This window comes from Aspergillus undulatus (assembly GCF_047715775.1).
Source record: "Aspergillus undulatus strain CBS 261.88 unplaced genomic scaffold BDV17scaffold_28, whole genome shotgun sequence".
Classification (NCBI taxonomy): domain Eukaryota; kingdom Fungi; phylum Ascomycota; class Eurotiomycetes; order Eurotiales; family Aspergillaceae; genus Aspergillus; species Aspergillus undulatus.
In genome coordinates this window covers 353,520-366,034 of record NW_027396632.1, presented here as the reverse complement: position 1 = coordinate 366,034, position 12,515 = coordinate 353,520, and the positions used below count along the sequence as shown (strand labels likewise).

General features: G+C 51.9%; 4 protein-coding genes across 4 annotated transcripts; 2 read left to right on the top strand and 2 right to left on the bottom strand.

Moving 5' to 3' along the window:
* Window positions 1-192: 192 nt before the first annotated feature.
* BDV17DRAFT_265008 (putative endosomal sorting complex protein TSG101) lies at window positions 193-2,157 on the top strand. The gene is made up of 5 exons (XM_073758121.1): window positions 193-250; window positions 298-406; window positions 464-702; window positions 764-877; window positions 977-2,157. The coding sequence occupies exons 1-5, from the start codon at window positions 197-199 to the stop codon at window positions 2,090-2,092; spliced, it is 1,632 nt and encodes a 543-aa protein (XP_073615056.1). The 5' UTR covers window positions 193-196; the 3' UTR covers window positions 2,093-2,157.
* Window positions 2,158-2,479: 322 nt separating this feature from the next.
* On the bottom strand, window positions 2,480-4,235 carry BDV17DRAFT_102617 (uncharacterized protein). Its single transcript, XM_073753709.1, has 2 exons — window positions 3,970-4,235; window positions 2,480-3,915 (listed from the first exon to the last, which is right to left on the bottom strand). Exons 1-2 carry the CDS (start codon window positions 4,004-4,006, stop codon window positions 2,639-2,641), a joined length of 1,314 nt encoding a protein of 437 aa, XP_073615055.1. The 5' UTR covers window positions 4,007-4,235; the 3' UTR covers window positions 2,480-2,638.
* Window positions 4,236-5,328, bottom strand: BDV17DRAFT_102616 (uncharacterized protein). Its single transcript, XM_073753708.1, has 2 exons — window positions 4,820-5,328; window positions 4,236-4,760 (listed from the first exon to the last, which is right to left on the bottom strand). The coding sequence occupies exons 1-2, from the start codon at window positions 5,103-5,105 to the stop codon at window positions 4,465-4,467; spliced, it is 582 nt and encodes a 193-aa protein (XP_073615054.1). The 5' UTR covers window positions 5,106-5,328; the 3' UTR covers window positions 4,236-4,464.
* A 3,351-nt stretch (window positions 5,329-8,679) lies between these two features.
* Window positions 8,680-12,494, top strand: chsG (chitin synthase class III). Its single transcript, XM_073758120.1, has 6 exons — window positions 8,680-9,309; window positions 9,384-9,879; window positions 9,932-10,293; window positions 10,350-11,196; window positions 11,249-12,072; window positions 12,125-12,494. Exons 1-6 carry the CDS (start codon window positions 9,214-9,216, stop codon window positions 12,260-12,262), a joined length of 2,763 nt encoding a protein of 920 aa, XP_073615053.1. The 5' UTR covers window positions 8,680-9,213; the 3' UTR covers window positions 12,263-12,494.
* The last annotated feature ends 21 nt before the right edge of the window (window positions 12,495-12,515 follow it).

The window sequence follows — 12,515 nt, the reverse complement described above, 5'->3', positions numbered from 1 at the left end:
TTTTTTTTTTTTGGTGAGTCTGTATGGGACAAGCAGGGAGGTGTAGATACTTGGTAGTTTGTTGTTGAGGGAGTAGAGTGGAGGAGTGACTAAGGGCCAAGACTGCGGGGCTGCTCCTCTCCGTCTCTCCTCAGCTTCAGTGCGTCACGCCGGCCGGACTCCTTCCCCGATAAACATCCCACGTCACCGACTCGACATGGCATCGGTCCCCCAGCAGACGCTGAATTGGCTTCACAGTGTTCTAATTAGGGTAATGCTTGAACTTGTCAGTCAGTGAAGCTCCGGCTGACCTCCCAGGACCACTACGACCCTAGGCAAACATACCAGGACCCCAAGCGCACTTATTATGATGTCGCGAATGCCCTGGCCAAATTCCCGGCCCTCGCCCCTGAAACCGCAGTCTACAGTAAGCAAATCGTCGCAGGAATACCATTTATCTGTCATTGACTCCCTGATTGCCCAGCCTACGAGAACGGGTTCTCTGCGCTGCTCCTACAACTCTCGGGCACATTGCCGGTCAACTATCGCGGTACCGTCTACAGGTTCCCCATCGCATTATGGATACCCAACACCTACCCACGAGAGCCGCCTATTGTCTATGTGAGGCCGACGCAGGATATGGCCGTTCGAGTAGGTCAGCATGTGACATTGGAAGGGAGAGTTTATCATCATTATCTGGCACACTGGACTGGGGCATGGGAGGTGAGTGTCATCTGTGGTGGAATCATATTGTCGTCCAGCAACTGACTGTCGCGTAATACAGCGTTCCTCCCTCCTTGATCTCCTCTCAATCCTCCAAGACGTCTTTGCCAAGGAACCGCCGGTTAAATACAAACAGCAGAAACCTATACCGCCGCAGATGCAACAACCGCAACAGGTCCAGACTCCCCCTCCTCGTCCTCCCTTGCCTCCAGAACTTGCAAGTTCATCCGCCCATACCCCCTCGCCTCAGTCGCCTGCAGCTCATTCTTCTCAGTACGCGTCTCAAGCGCCACCTCCTCCTCCGAAACTAGACCAGCTAGCAGGCCCCGCGGGACTGCAGCAACAGAACGCTCCAGCGCAGCATAGCGCGCCATCTCCGCTCCCTCCATTACCGCCGAAAGAGCAGGCTTACGAGCAGCCCGTAGCTCCGGGTTATGTTACTGCAGGTCCACAAAGTCGAGCTCCCCAATACCCCCCGCACCAGACTACCGCTGCTGGAACATATCCACCGCCGCAACCGCTCACGCCGCGCAACGGGCCTCATCCGGGACCAGCGTATGCCCCCGGACCTACTTATCAACAAGCCCCAAATGGAACGCATGGTCTACCTCCGCAGCACCAACCTCCTCAACTCCAAGGTTCACAGGTGCCTCTGCACCCATCATATCACCAACACCCTCCACAAGCTCAACAGAGCCACCGCCAGCCCTACCAAACCCCTCCAGTCGCCCAACAGCCCGCTCCACGACCAAAACCCGCCGAAGATCTCCTCACCTCTCCCTTCGAGCTCGAGCTCCCCTCATTCACACCAACGGGCCCAGTGCCGTCCATTCCTCCAAACCCCGAAAAAGACGCCCTCCTCCAAGCCGTCTCCAAAGCCCTCACCGAAACCCTCCACTCCAACATCTCCCACTCCACCTCCGCAGCCCACTCCCTTTCTTCCCAATCCCGCTCCCTCCACACCGCAATCCAAACCCTCCAACACGAAATCTCCTCCCTAAAGTCCTTCAACTCAACCCTCGAATCAAACATCTCCGACCTAACGCAATCCCTCCACCGCGCCGACGCCGTCATCGCAGACGCCCAGTCCCGCTCTACCTCATCCGAACCGTCCTCCTCATCTTCAGACCCCTCGGCCTCGGCCTCCGGCCTCCCACCCATAGACGACATCCTCGTCGCCCCAACCGTCGTAGGCAAACAACTCTACGACCTCGTCGCCGAAGAGCGCGGTATCCAGCAGGCGATATACGCATTGCAGGCTGCGCTCGTCAAGGGTGTTATTGGCGTTGAGACGTGGAGTAGGCATACGAGGGGTCTTGCGCGGGAGGCGTTTATGAAGAAGGCGCTTATTAGGAAGATTGGGAATGGGATGGGGCTTGAGGAGTATTGATCGCTCTGACTTTGGCCTAGGTTTTGGGATTTATTTACGTGAGCGTTTCGTTTGCATTAGTTTACTAAAGTATATAGAAGGCTTGATTGAATCTACTTTAAGATTGTGCGAGATGAATCATATCTGGATCCAATCTACAGGGCAACTCAGCTTAGCTCAGGAAAGTAGAAGTAAAGGTAGAGAGATATGGTATAAGATTGCAGAGTCAACGTTGACCGGGTGGATATAAGCTAAGCTAAACGATGAGACAAAAAAGATCGATAGAGAGAAGGAATGAGGCGTTCGTAGCCGTTCATGTACAAGTGAGGCAGTGTAGAAAACACTGTAAATAGAAGGTCATAGATAGACAACACAAACACAACGTGGCCATGGCATCTATGATGAGAAAATGGTAAATGAGAATGAGAATTCCACCCCTCAGCGCCATGCAAACCAAACCAAATCAAACCAAATCCAATGAACGCACTCCAATCAAGACAAGTCAAATCAGAAGCAGAGAATCAGACGTCGTAAACAGATGATGATGGCGAGGTACTTATAAGATTCTTATTTCACCTCGTTGGTGTCTGCGAAGGGACTCTCGACGCGGTCAGGCGGTGCGCCGCTGTGTCGCTTCGAGGTGATACTGGCGCTGTCTAAGAAGGCTGAGGCACGCTTGTCTGATTGTGTTGATTGCGTCTCTGCTGGCGGTTGGTCGCTAAAGGGGCTTTGGATGATGGCTGGCGAGTCCTCGATCACCGTTGGTGCTTGGGATCGCCGGGCTGAAATTGGGGTCTCTGCTGTTGTGGATGCGCGCTTGGTTGCGGGGGCTGTGGTTTGCTCGTCGCTTGATGAGCTGGTGTCGAGTGTAGAGACTGCCGAGGGCTTCTTGGTGGATGAGGGCTCGGTGCTAGATTCTGAGTGCTCTGCGATGGGTTGCACGGGAGTCTTCCCTGTGCTGTTCTTCTTTCCGATGGTCTTCACCATCACGGGTTTAGCGGTGACAGCGCGCCCCACAATCGAGCTGTTGTTGGAATCAGTGACGCCAGCCTTGGCGAGCTGCGTTGTGGTGATAGCAGGGACAGCCGGGGCATCTACGGGCGTAGTTTGAGCGGTTGTTGGTGCGCTTCCGCCGTTGTGAACGCTGACCACATTGGCACGAGCGCGCGTAATCTGTTGAGCAGGCATAGGGCTAACGATGGCATCGTTCCGGTAGATAGTCGTGGCAACACTGCTTCGAAGAGTGTTGGCCATGGAACGTCGATCTTGCGACATGTCAGACCAAGATGAGTCACGAAGATCCCCGGGCATAAAGAAGTGTTGGTCGGCCGAAGCACCGGGAAGAGGAGGAACAGGGGGTACGAGAGGTGTGTCGGGTGGGGATCGGTTCGTTACTCCAGGGATGTAGGCGATTTGAATGACGTTTGATGCTCGAGTCAAGACGGTGGAGGCTATCGAGTGGGTAGACTTTCTCGACTGGGCGGCGCTGGGGTTGGCCCTGCTGGGAGCGTACGAGCTGGCCTTTTCCGACTCCTCTGCTTGCTGCTGTGCACGCTTCTTGCGAATGACGAACCACCAGATCAGGAACGTGAGGATCCCAATGGCTGCAAGACCTCCAATAACACCACCCGCTATAGCGCCCGCATCGCTTCCTCCTCCACCTCCACCAGATGAACTGTCCGATGAACTCGAGGAACTGCTAGACGATACGGTGACGCAGTTTATGGACGCGCATTCGGAGCATGACTGGGCGGTCATCATACACTTGGTGCCCTCCGGGCAGTCGCAAGAAGGAGCGGATGCCGGACATTCTTTGCAGCCTGAGCCGGCACGGGCAAACAAGGCTGTAATCTGTTAGATATACTTCTGACAAACAGCTGAATGACGACGGAACGAACCATGAGGAGAAAGAGGGTCCAAGTTGTGGGGCGACATTGTGAAAGTTGTATCAAGGATCGAACGGACAATAAATCGTGACAATGAAGGCTTCGCTGGGTATTAAACGGTATGTCAAAAGATGAAAGAGCGGCGGCCGGTCAACGGCGAAAAGAACGTTGGATGGTAGTATAAACGAGTGTATATGCTCAGACGTCGAGTCGTAAGAGTTATAGTCGGAGCATGAGAAAGAGCCAAGGTTCTCCGAGAAGACGAGAGTGAATATCTGAGGCGGGCACACTAGAGCGGAAGACTATAAGCGCTGAGGGTCATAGTCTGACGTCTAGTGGATCTGGAATATTCAATATATCGAGAATCAAGTCAGGTTTCCTCCCAATCGGACAATTTCTTGCGTCGTTCGGCGGAATGTCGTCGATGGATGGCTGCCAGGAGGTTGACGTCGTGGACACGCGTTGCGGCAGTCAGTCAGTTCGTTCAGCTACGAGCGCAAAGACGGATCAGGGGAAGCGAGGCGACCGAGAGGGAGAGTTAGTCCCTCTTGGAAGCGAAGAATCGATGGCGAAGAATTTAAAGGACGAAGGTCGAGAGTAAGAAACAAAGAAATAAACATAAGATAAAACAGAGGGAGTTGAAAGAGAGACGGTCTCAGGACTCAGGCTCAACTGGGGGGGTTGGCGGTTGGCGGTTGGAGTGGAGAAGTCATTGCAGACAATTAAAAGCGCCCTCTGCTTAAGTGCACGCACTCTGTTATTCGTACGAACCCTCCACAAGACCACAGCATGCGCACGATAATCTTGACACTGACATCAAGTCAACCTTGCGAGATTCAAGAGTGTCCTACGTGTTACGTACTGCGTTTATCAACTTTGTTGCCTCTATGTTTATGGTTATGCTGCGCAAGAGTGACTATGTGAAGCGTCCCCAGCCAAGGTTGCGTCCATTGAACTCTGTTCTCAAGTGACAGCCTGACAGCTAACCCAGCCGGAAAAGGCATAGAGAACCAATCGCTGACGATTCTCTCCAACAGCTCTTTGAATAGAATCATGGCGCATAGTCCCTTCACCCTCTTAGGCACATGCCTAAGCCGATCAGACAAGCCTCGCCCTGCATCGGGCAAAGGCAGACAGACCCCTGGCATATCAAGCGCATGGCAACGCCATTCGAACGATCCGGTGTCTCATGTTCCCGTCGTCCTTGCTCCCCATTTCGACCTGCAACGCCGTGTACGGAAGGCTGCGCAGTGCGTGTCCACAGCCCGGTTCCTGGTGCGACTGAGTGGTTCTGGACCATCCCACGTTTCCTCCGGGAGATGAGGGAGATTACACGAGGCGGATGGTCGAATCAGAGCGCGGCTAGGCCTCAGACACGGACGGTGTAATCAAAGAGGCCCGGCGGCGCTCACGCCAACGTCGGCCATTTCTGATCCTGCTCGTCTTCTGGTTTGTCGACGTTGGTGGGTGTGATGGACAGACCCGAAGACTGCAGATTCTAGATCGCAGTGGTGGAGGCTGATCATTTGGAAATCGAGGCGTAAAGGACATGTGTTTGGGGATTTGGTGTTTCAAAGCTCAGTTTTCGTGGAGACTATGCACTGAAGTCTGAAGAATGAGATGACCGTGAGTGTGAGTCTCGCTCTGTGAGAAAGGGTTGACCAGCCTCATGTCGCCCTTTCAAGGTTCGCCCACCCTCGGGGCATAATATCTTGTTGCGCGAAGGGCTGACAGCGTTGACTCCGCGAATGCCAACTCGCTGCTGGTCGTGACTTGTGTGAGGACGCTGTTGATCATATATGCATTCTGCATATGCTCTGCAAGAGTGATCGAATTCGAGCGTTTCAAAAGCGGCGCAATGCACACTTGGTCTGGGCATGCACTGTGATGGGGCACTTGGGCCTGGCCAATATGCAGAGCTGTTGCCCAGCGTGAGGCATCACGCTCGATCTGTCAATGTTAACTGTCCCGCTTACCGGAGTACTTAATGTCATGCGTAGAGTCTAGACTATTCGAGCTTTTGATGTCGCTGTTGTGCTGTTGTACATGGGGATACTCGACTGGATTTCCAAGGCTGGTGAAGACATTCCGGGGATCGTGCGCCGATGAGTTGTCAGATATATTTCCGCAATATTTTCTCTCCGTATCTCTGATAGTTTTAGGTCATGCAACGCTTAATGTAACGAGGGATGAATCTACATTGAACCACTGTCCATATATAGCTAGGCTAGGCACCCCAACGCAAAGCAAATATATATAACCTACCACAACAGCTGTCCCGTTAGCACCCAGCCCAGTTCTACGGAACATAAAGACAACACCCAACTTCCCCGTCATGGCCTGAAGAATTAGCATTACTAAATTGTCACAGCTGGACATTGCAGTCAGCTGCCTGCGTTAAGTACATACGATACATAGACGCCGGTTTGACTATATGTTAACCCAATCCGCGCGGGCAATTCAAATGACCCCCCCGTCCTGGGCAGGAGGACCAACAGTTTGCAACTCGAGTACGGTCTTTGGATGTGAGAATCTGAAGTGACTCAACTCCGCGGTTCTAATACAAGTGTTACGATCTTGGAGAGTCCACTCTATGCACACACTGCTCTTTGCTTAATACAGTCTCCAAAAGTAGAGGACCCTGCAGTCCATGGATGATCTCATGTCGCTGCTGGAAGTTGCGGTATGCGCGAAGTTCACGCTCCTCGTTTACTGCTTCGCGCATATTTGTGTACGCGGGAGAAACCAATGAGGTGACATTCTCGATAAATAGACTTGGTGATCTCGCCTCCGTCGACGAAAGCAAGGCTGCATCCGCAGGCCAGGCTCCTCCTGGTCAAAGTGATGACTGGTTCATTGACGTCTGAAGCATGAGCAAGCATCATCACTTTCAGTCAGGATTCCGAAGCAGATCGACTCGCATCGGGAGGAAAAGGAGATGACGTTCGGGAGAAGAGACCTGCGTCAGTATAGAGTGCAGGTATTCCTCAGCGTGGACATCCCGGCATGCCACGGGACCCGCGAGCAATCCAAGTATCTGAACGTCGTCATAGACAAGCAAGCCAATATTGTCAACGACTCGCCAGAAGGTATCGAGAGAAAGAGAAGCAGGAGCAGAAATTTCTGTCTGAGACAAAATCCCGGAGTCCGGCACAGCAAAGAGGAGAATTTGAGCCCTGAGGCGGCAGACAGCTCCGATTCAGTCCCGATTCCGATGCTAAAAGCGCAGATCATCAGCACTTTGATGATCTTTGATAATCGGATTAACGTGCAACGGTGCAGTGCAACCGCTCCATTTGGGGCGCGGAGAGGTAAGAACATAACGGTATCGGCCGCTGGCGTTTGAGGTCTCGGTATCTATCTAGCGGTCAGAGTCGGAAGAGAGCTGGGGCTGAAGGACCCTGAAGTTTGAAGCGTCCTGAATCATGTCGATGGTGCGCCTCTGTTCATTTTGTCCACCTTCCCGCATACTTCAACTTCAGCATCCAGCTGAGCTCGCGCTAAGACCTAAGAATAGGAATGGAAGCCAACTAGAAAACAGCTTTAGTTGAAGCTAAGGGCTTAGCCACATAGAATTCCGAGATGGACTACCAGGGGCAAGACGAGGCGGGTTTGCAAATTTCGCAGAAATACCGTATATGGGAAATGAGGTGGCGGTGCCATCCAAGCCGTTTATGAAACGGGGGCTGACCATTAAGCAGCGCTGATGCTTCCAGCCACCCCACCACTGTGATTCTGAAAGCTCTCTGATTGGGCCCACTGCGATCATCTTGAAGTTTGGCACAATTTAAGGATGCAAAATTAGTGTTTGTTCGTGACACCCGGGTGACCAACGGCAGAGAAACACGGATGAGTCCGGTGCAAATCCACTTCTATATTTGGCTGCAACTAAGCCTGTTCGGGGGCATCGGATGACCCCCGCCCAGGCCCCCTGAATGTGTAGAACTGCAATAGTATTGATCACATCAAAATATATGCACTTCAATGTTGACAGCATCAAGAAAGCCTCAAAATGGGTCCATGAGGGTCTTGTGGCTGGCTATGACGGAGCGCTAGCATCAAGAAGAATGCATGCCTCAGCGCAACATGCAAAAGGCCAGGCAATGATGCTGGCAAGGGATACGGAATGCAGGGCCCTTCGGTTCCAGGAGTCTGCAACCTTCGCTAGTCTCGGCAGGAGCCTGCAAAGATGCATTGTATACTGTACGTCTGCTCAACGCTCAGGGGTTAGCGAATGAAAAGAGCGAGAAGAGTTTTATAGGAGGACAAGAGCTTCTTTCTTTGCAGATGGTTTCGCCTATAGGTCGTAGCGGGAAGCATAGAGTGGTTTGCAAATTACCGGCTGAGTGGATTGGTTCGCGGAGTGGGCTCGAATTTTCGCAAATTTCAGTTTTTCTCTGGCGGTGAACAGCGAAGGCTATCCATCAGTATAGGAGAAAAGCTTCAAGATGAGTGAATAAAGATGGGAGGCTGCTTTGCACAGAATCTGTGACTGTCTCAAATTGCCGATGAAGTAGATAGTAATCGACAGGCGTTGTAAAAAATCAAATCAAATATCGATAGTATGCGAGATGAGAGATCAGTTTCCTGTCGCCTGGCGCTGCAGTCATCCCCCAGTAAGCTTGCGCTTGTAACAGCCCCCGGCCAGTTGGAGGAATCCTGGCATAACCCCTTCACCACCACCAGACAAGATCTTTTGAATGATAGGTGGCACTGACTTTTCTTCGCTCAACCCCGGTTTCTTCTCTACACTCTCGCGGTCTGCCTCCAAGGACAACCACGGTAAGGCCTTGACTAGCCGCAGCTAAATATACTGGAGCCACTACTCCGTACTTGCTCCTTAGCTCAACGCCGTCTCACTTGCTGGACTGTTTTTTTGGGGCCTCCTCACTCAGCCCTGGCGGCTTTTTCCACGTTCCTGCTCGACCTGCGCCTCTCCCTCAGCTGAAGGACCCTCTCTCTTCCTCCTTCCGCGCTGCTTTTTTATTTCTGAATCGTCTCTCTCTCTCTTGCTTCATTCTCGTTGTTAATTCTTTCGCTTTCTGTTCATCTTTATTAATTGTATCCTGTCCGTGCCGCGTGTTCCTATAACGCGCTCTGCTCCTTTTGACCTTGACAACTCGGGGCCAAATCATCAATTTCCTTGTTTCACTGATACCCCTTCTCTTCGAGTCCTTGCGTGCTGCTACAACCGACGCTTTGCTTGACCTCGAGCAAAGTTTGCTGGCAACACAATCTAATCGCATATTCTAAACCATGGCCTACCACGGCTCTGGTCCCCAGTCGCCTGGCGGGAATGGCTACGACGAAGGCCATCGCCTCCAGGACCTTGGTCACCCCAACAGCCAGTCTGTAAGCTTTGCTCCGACTATCGTAATTTGACTCCGTTTCCTTGAGTTTGTGTGCTAAGATGTGTCTCTTCTTAGTACGAAGAAGAAGCCTCCAGGGGTTTATTATCCAACCAGCAAAGCCCCTTCGCCGGCCCCTTCGATGACCCTCAGCAGCAGCGTGGCCTTACAGCTTCGCCTATACAGCGTCCGACCTCGGGATACAGTTTGACGGAGTCTTACGCTCCAGATGCCGGGTACCACGATCCGTACAGCAACAATGGATCAGTCTACTCAGGCTCGGAGAACCCCGCGGCCGCCTTCGGCGTTCCGGGACGTGTAGCGTCGCCATATGCTCGCAGTGAGACTTCGTCTACAGAAGCCTGGCGCCAGCGCCAGGCTGGCGGAGGCGGCGGCGGCGGCGGCGGAGGTGGTGGAAACGGACTTCGTCGTTACGCCACCAGAAAGGTCAAGCTTGTTCAGGGTTCCGTCTTGAGTGTCGACTACCCGGTTCCTAGCGCTATTCAAAACGCAATCCAAGCCAAATACCGGAATGACCTCGAGGGTGGAAGTGAGGAGTTCACGCACATGCGATGTGAGTAGCTTTCGGGATGCTCGTGGAGAGCGAGAATTGACTTTTTGGGCAGACACTGCCGCTACTTGTGATCCCAACGAATTTACCCTGCACAACGGTTATAACCTTCGTCCCGCTATGTACAACAGACACACCGAGTTGTTGATCGCCATTACCTATTACAACGAAGACAAGACGCTCACTGCCCGTACTCTACACGGTGTCATGCAGAACATTCGCGATATTGTCAACCTTAAGAAGTCAGAATTCTGGAATAAAGGTGGCCCTGCTTGGCAAAAGATTGTGGTCTGCTTGGTTTTCGATGGTATCGACCCTTGCGACAAGGACACCTTGGATGTCCTTGCCACAGTTGGTATCTACCAGGATGGTGTTATGAAGCGTGACGTTGACGGAAAGGAAACTGTTGCCCACATTGTATGCTCAAGTTCTTCCAATGCATTCGCTGGAGTGCGGCTGCTAACAACCATTAGTTCGAGTACACTACCCAGCTTTCGGTTACGCCGAATCAGCAGCTCATCCGGCCCACAGATGATGGTCCCAGCACTCTTCCCCCTGTGCAAATGATGTTCTGTCTCAAACAGAAGAACAGCAAGAAGATCAACTCTCACCGTTGGCTTTTCAATGCCTTTGGTCGTATTCTGAACCCTGAAGTCTGCATTCTTCTCGACGCGGGTACTAAGCCCGGACCCAAGTCTTTGCTCTACCTCTGGGAGGCTTTCTACAACGACAAGGATTTGGGAGGTGCTTGTGGTGAAATTCACGCCATGTTGGGTAAGGGTTGGAAGAAACTGCTCAACCCCCTGGTCGCTGCGCAAAACTTCGAGTACAAGATCAGTAACATTCTTGACAAGCCTCTGGAGAGTTCATTCGGTTATGTCAGTGTGTTGCCTGGCGCTTTCTCGGCCTACCGTTTCCGTGCGATTATGGGTCGCCCTCTAGAACAATATTTCCACGGTGACCACACACTCTCTAAACAGCTCGGCAAAAAGGGCATTGAGGGCATGAACATTTTCAAGAAGAACATGTTCTTGGCCGAAGATCGTATCTTGTGTTTCGAATTGGTCGCCAAAGCAGGCTCCAAATGGCATCTGTCGTATGTCAAGGCCTCCAAGGGTGAAACCGATGTGCCCGAAGGTGCTCCCGAATTTATCTCCCAGCGTCGTCGTTGGCTCAACGGTTCTTTCGCTGCCGGTATCTATTCGCTCATGCATTTCGGCCGTATGTACAAGAGTGGCCACAACATTATACGAATGTTCTTCCTCCACCTTCAAATGTTGTACAACTGGTTCTCCACTTTCTTGACTTGGTTCTCTCTCGGTGAGTAATGCGCTTCCTCTAAATTGAACTTTTCTAACGTGTTTTCCCATAGCATCTTACTGGCTTACAACTTCGGTCATTATGGACTTGGTCGGAACTCCCAGTTCGAGCAACGGTAACACTGCCTTCCCCTTCGGTAAATCCGCGACTCCCATCATCAACACTTTGGTCAAATACATCTATCTCGCGTTCCTGCTGTTGCAGTTCATCCTCGCTCTCGGAAACCGACCCAAGGGATCCAAGTTGTCGTACCTCGCGTCTTTTGTCGCCTTCGGTATCATTCAACTTTACGTTGTCGTCGATGCGTTGTACCTCGTGGTGCGCGCCTTCTCTGGAAGTACTCCGATGGACTTCAACACTGATGAAGGTGTTGGTGAATTCCTGAAGTCTTTCTTCGGATCCAGCGGAGCTGGTATCATCATCATCGCTCTTGCTGCTACTTTCGGTCTTTACTTTGTTGCGTCGTTCATGTACCTGGATCCCTGGCACATGTTCACGTCTTTCCCGGCCTACATGGCTGTCCAGTCGTCTTATATCAACATTCTGAACGTCTACGCTTTCAGCAACTGGCACGATGTCTCGTGGGGTACCAAGGGTTCGGATAAGGCGGATGCTCTGCCCTCAGCCAAGACGACCGGAGGCAAAGAAGCGGTTATCGAGGAAATAGATAAACCTCAAGCCGACATTGATAGCCAATTCGAGGCCACTGTCAAGCGAGCGCTGACTCCTTACGTGGCTCCCATTGAAAAGGACGAAAAGTCCCTGGACGACTCCTACAAGAGTTTCCGTACTCGCTTGGTCACACTTTGGCTCTTCAGCAACGGTCTTCTCGCTGTTTGTATTACCAGCGAAGGTCTGGACAAGTTCGGTTTCACAGTATGTTCTTCTATCTATCTATTACTTGAAATGAAACTAACGGGATTGACAGAACACTTCAACCGAGCGTACATCGCGTTTCTTCCAAGCCCTTCTGTGGTCTAACGCTGTTGTCGCTCTTATTCGTTTCCTCGGATGCACTTGGTTCCTTGGAAAGACGGGTCTCCTCTGCTGCTTCGCCCGCCGGTAGAAGCGTTTCCCCTAATGAAAAATTGAGCACGAGATACCCTGCAAAAGGATGTATTGCATGGAATACCAGGAGTTATTCTTGGCACATTTTGTTTTGATCTTGTATTTTACATATGATGCTCAATTCCGTCCTTCTTCGTTAGCCACTGTGCCCTGAAATCCTTATGATAGGGACTGCAGCTTATATTATGTAGAATCCTAGTAGTTAGATTCAATGAGACATCTGAAGCACATCAATCTTCACGATAGACTAC

Coding starts and splice junctions, on each gene's coding strand:
- BDV17DRAFT_102616 (XM_073753708.1), bottom strand. CDS start 5,105: ATGCCAGGGGTCTGTCTGCCTTTGCCCGATGCAGGGCGAGGCTTGTCT. Junction 4,761..4,819: donor CAACAAAGTTGATAAACGCA/GTACGTAACACG, acceptor GTCAGTGTCAAG/ATTATCGTGCGCATGCTGTG.
- chsG (XM_073758120.1), top strand. CDS start 9,214: ATGGCCTACCACGGCTCTGGTCCCCAGTCGCCTGGCGGGAATGGCTAC. Junction 9,310..9,383: donor GTCACCCCAACAGCCAGTCT/GTAAGCTTTGCT, acceptor GTCTCTTCTTAG/TACGAAGAAGAAGCCTCCAG. Junction 9,880..9,931: donor GGAGTTCACGCACATGCGAT/GTGAGTAGCTTT, acceptor CTTTTTGGGCAG/ACACTGCCGCTACTTGTGAT.
- BDV17DRAFT_265008 (XM_073758121.1), top strand. CDS start 197: ATGGCATCGGTCCCCCAGCAGACGCTGAATTGGCTTCACAGTGTTCTA. Junction 251..297: donor TTCACAGTGTTCTAATTAGG/GTAATGCTTGAA, acceptor CTGACCTCCCAG/GACCACTACGACCCTAGGCA. Junction 878..976: donor AGATGCAACAACCGCAACAG/GTCCAGACTCCC, acceptor CATTCTTCTCAG/TACGCGTCTCAAGCGCCACC.
- BDV17DRAFT_102617 (XM_073753709.1), bottom strand. CDS start 4,006: ATGTCGCCCCACAACTTGGACCCTCTTTCTCCTCATG. Junction 3,916..3,969: donor GGACCCTCTTTCTCCTCATG/GTTCGTTCCGTC, acceptor AACAGATTACAG/CCTTGTTTGCCCGTGCCGGC.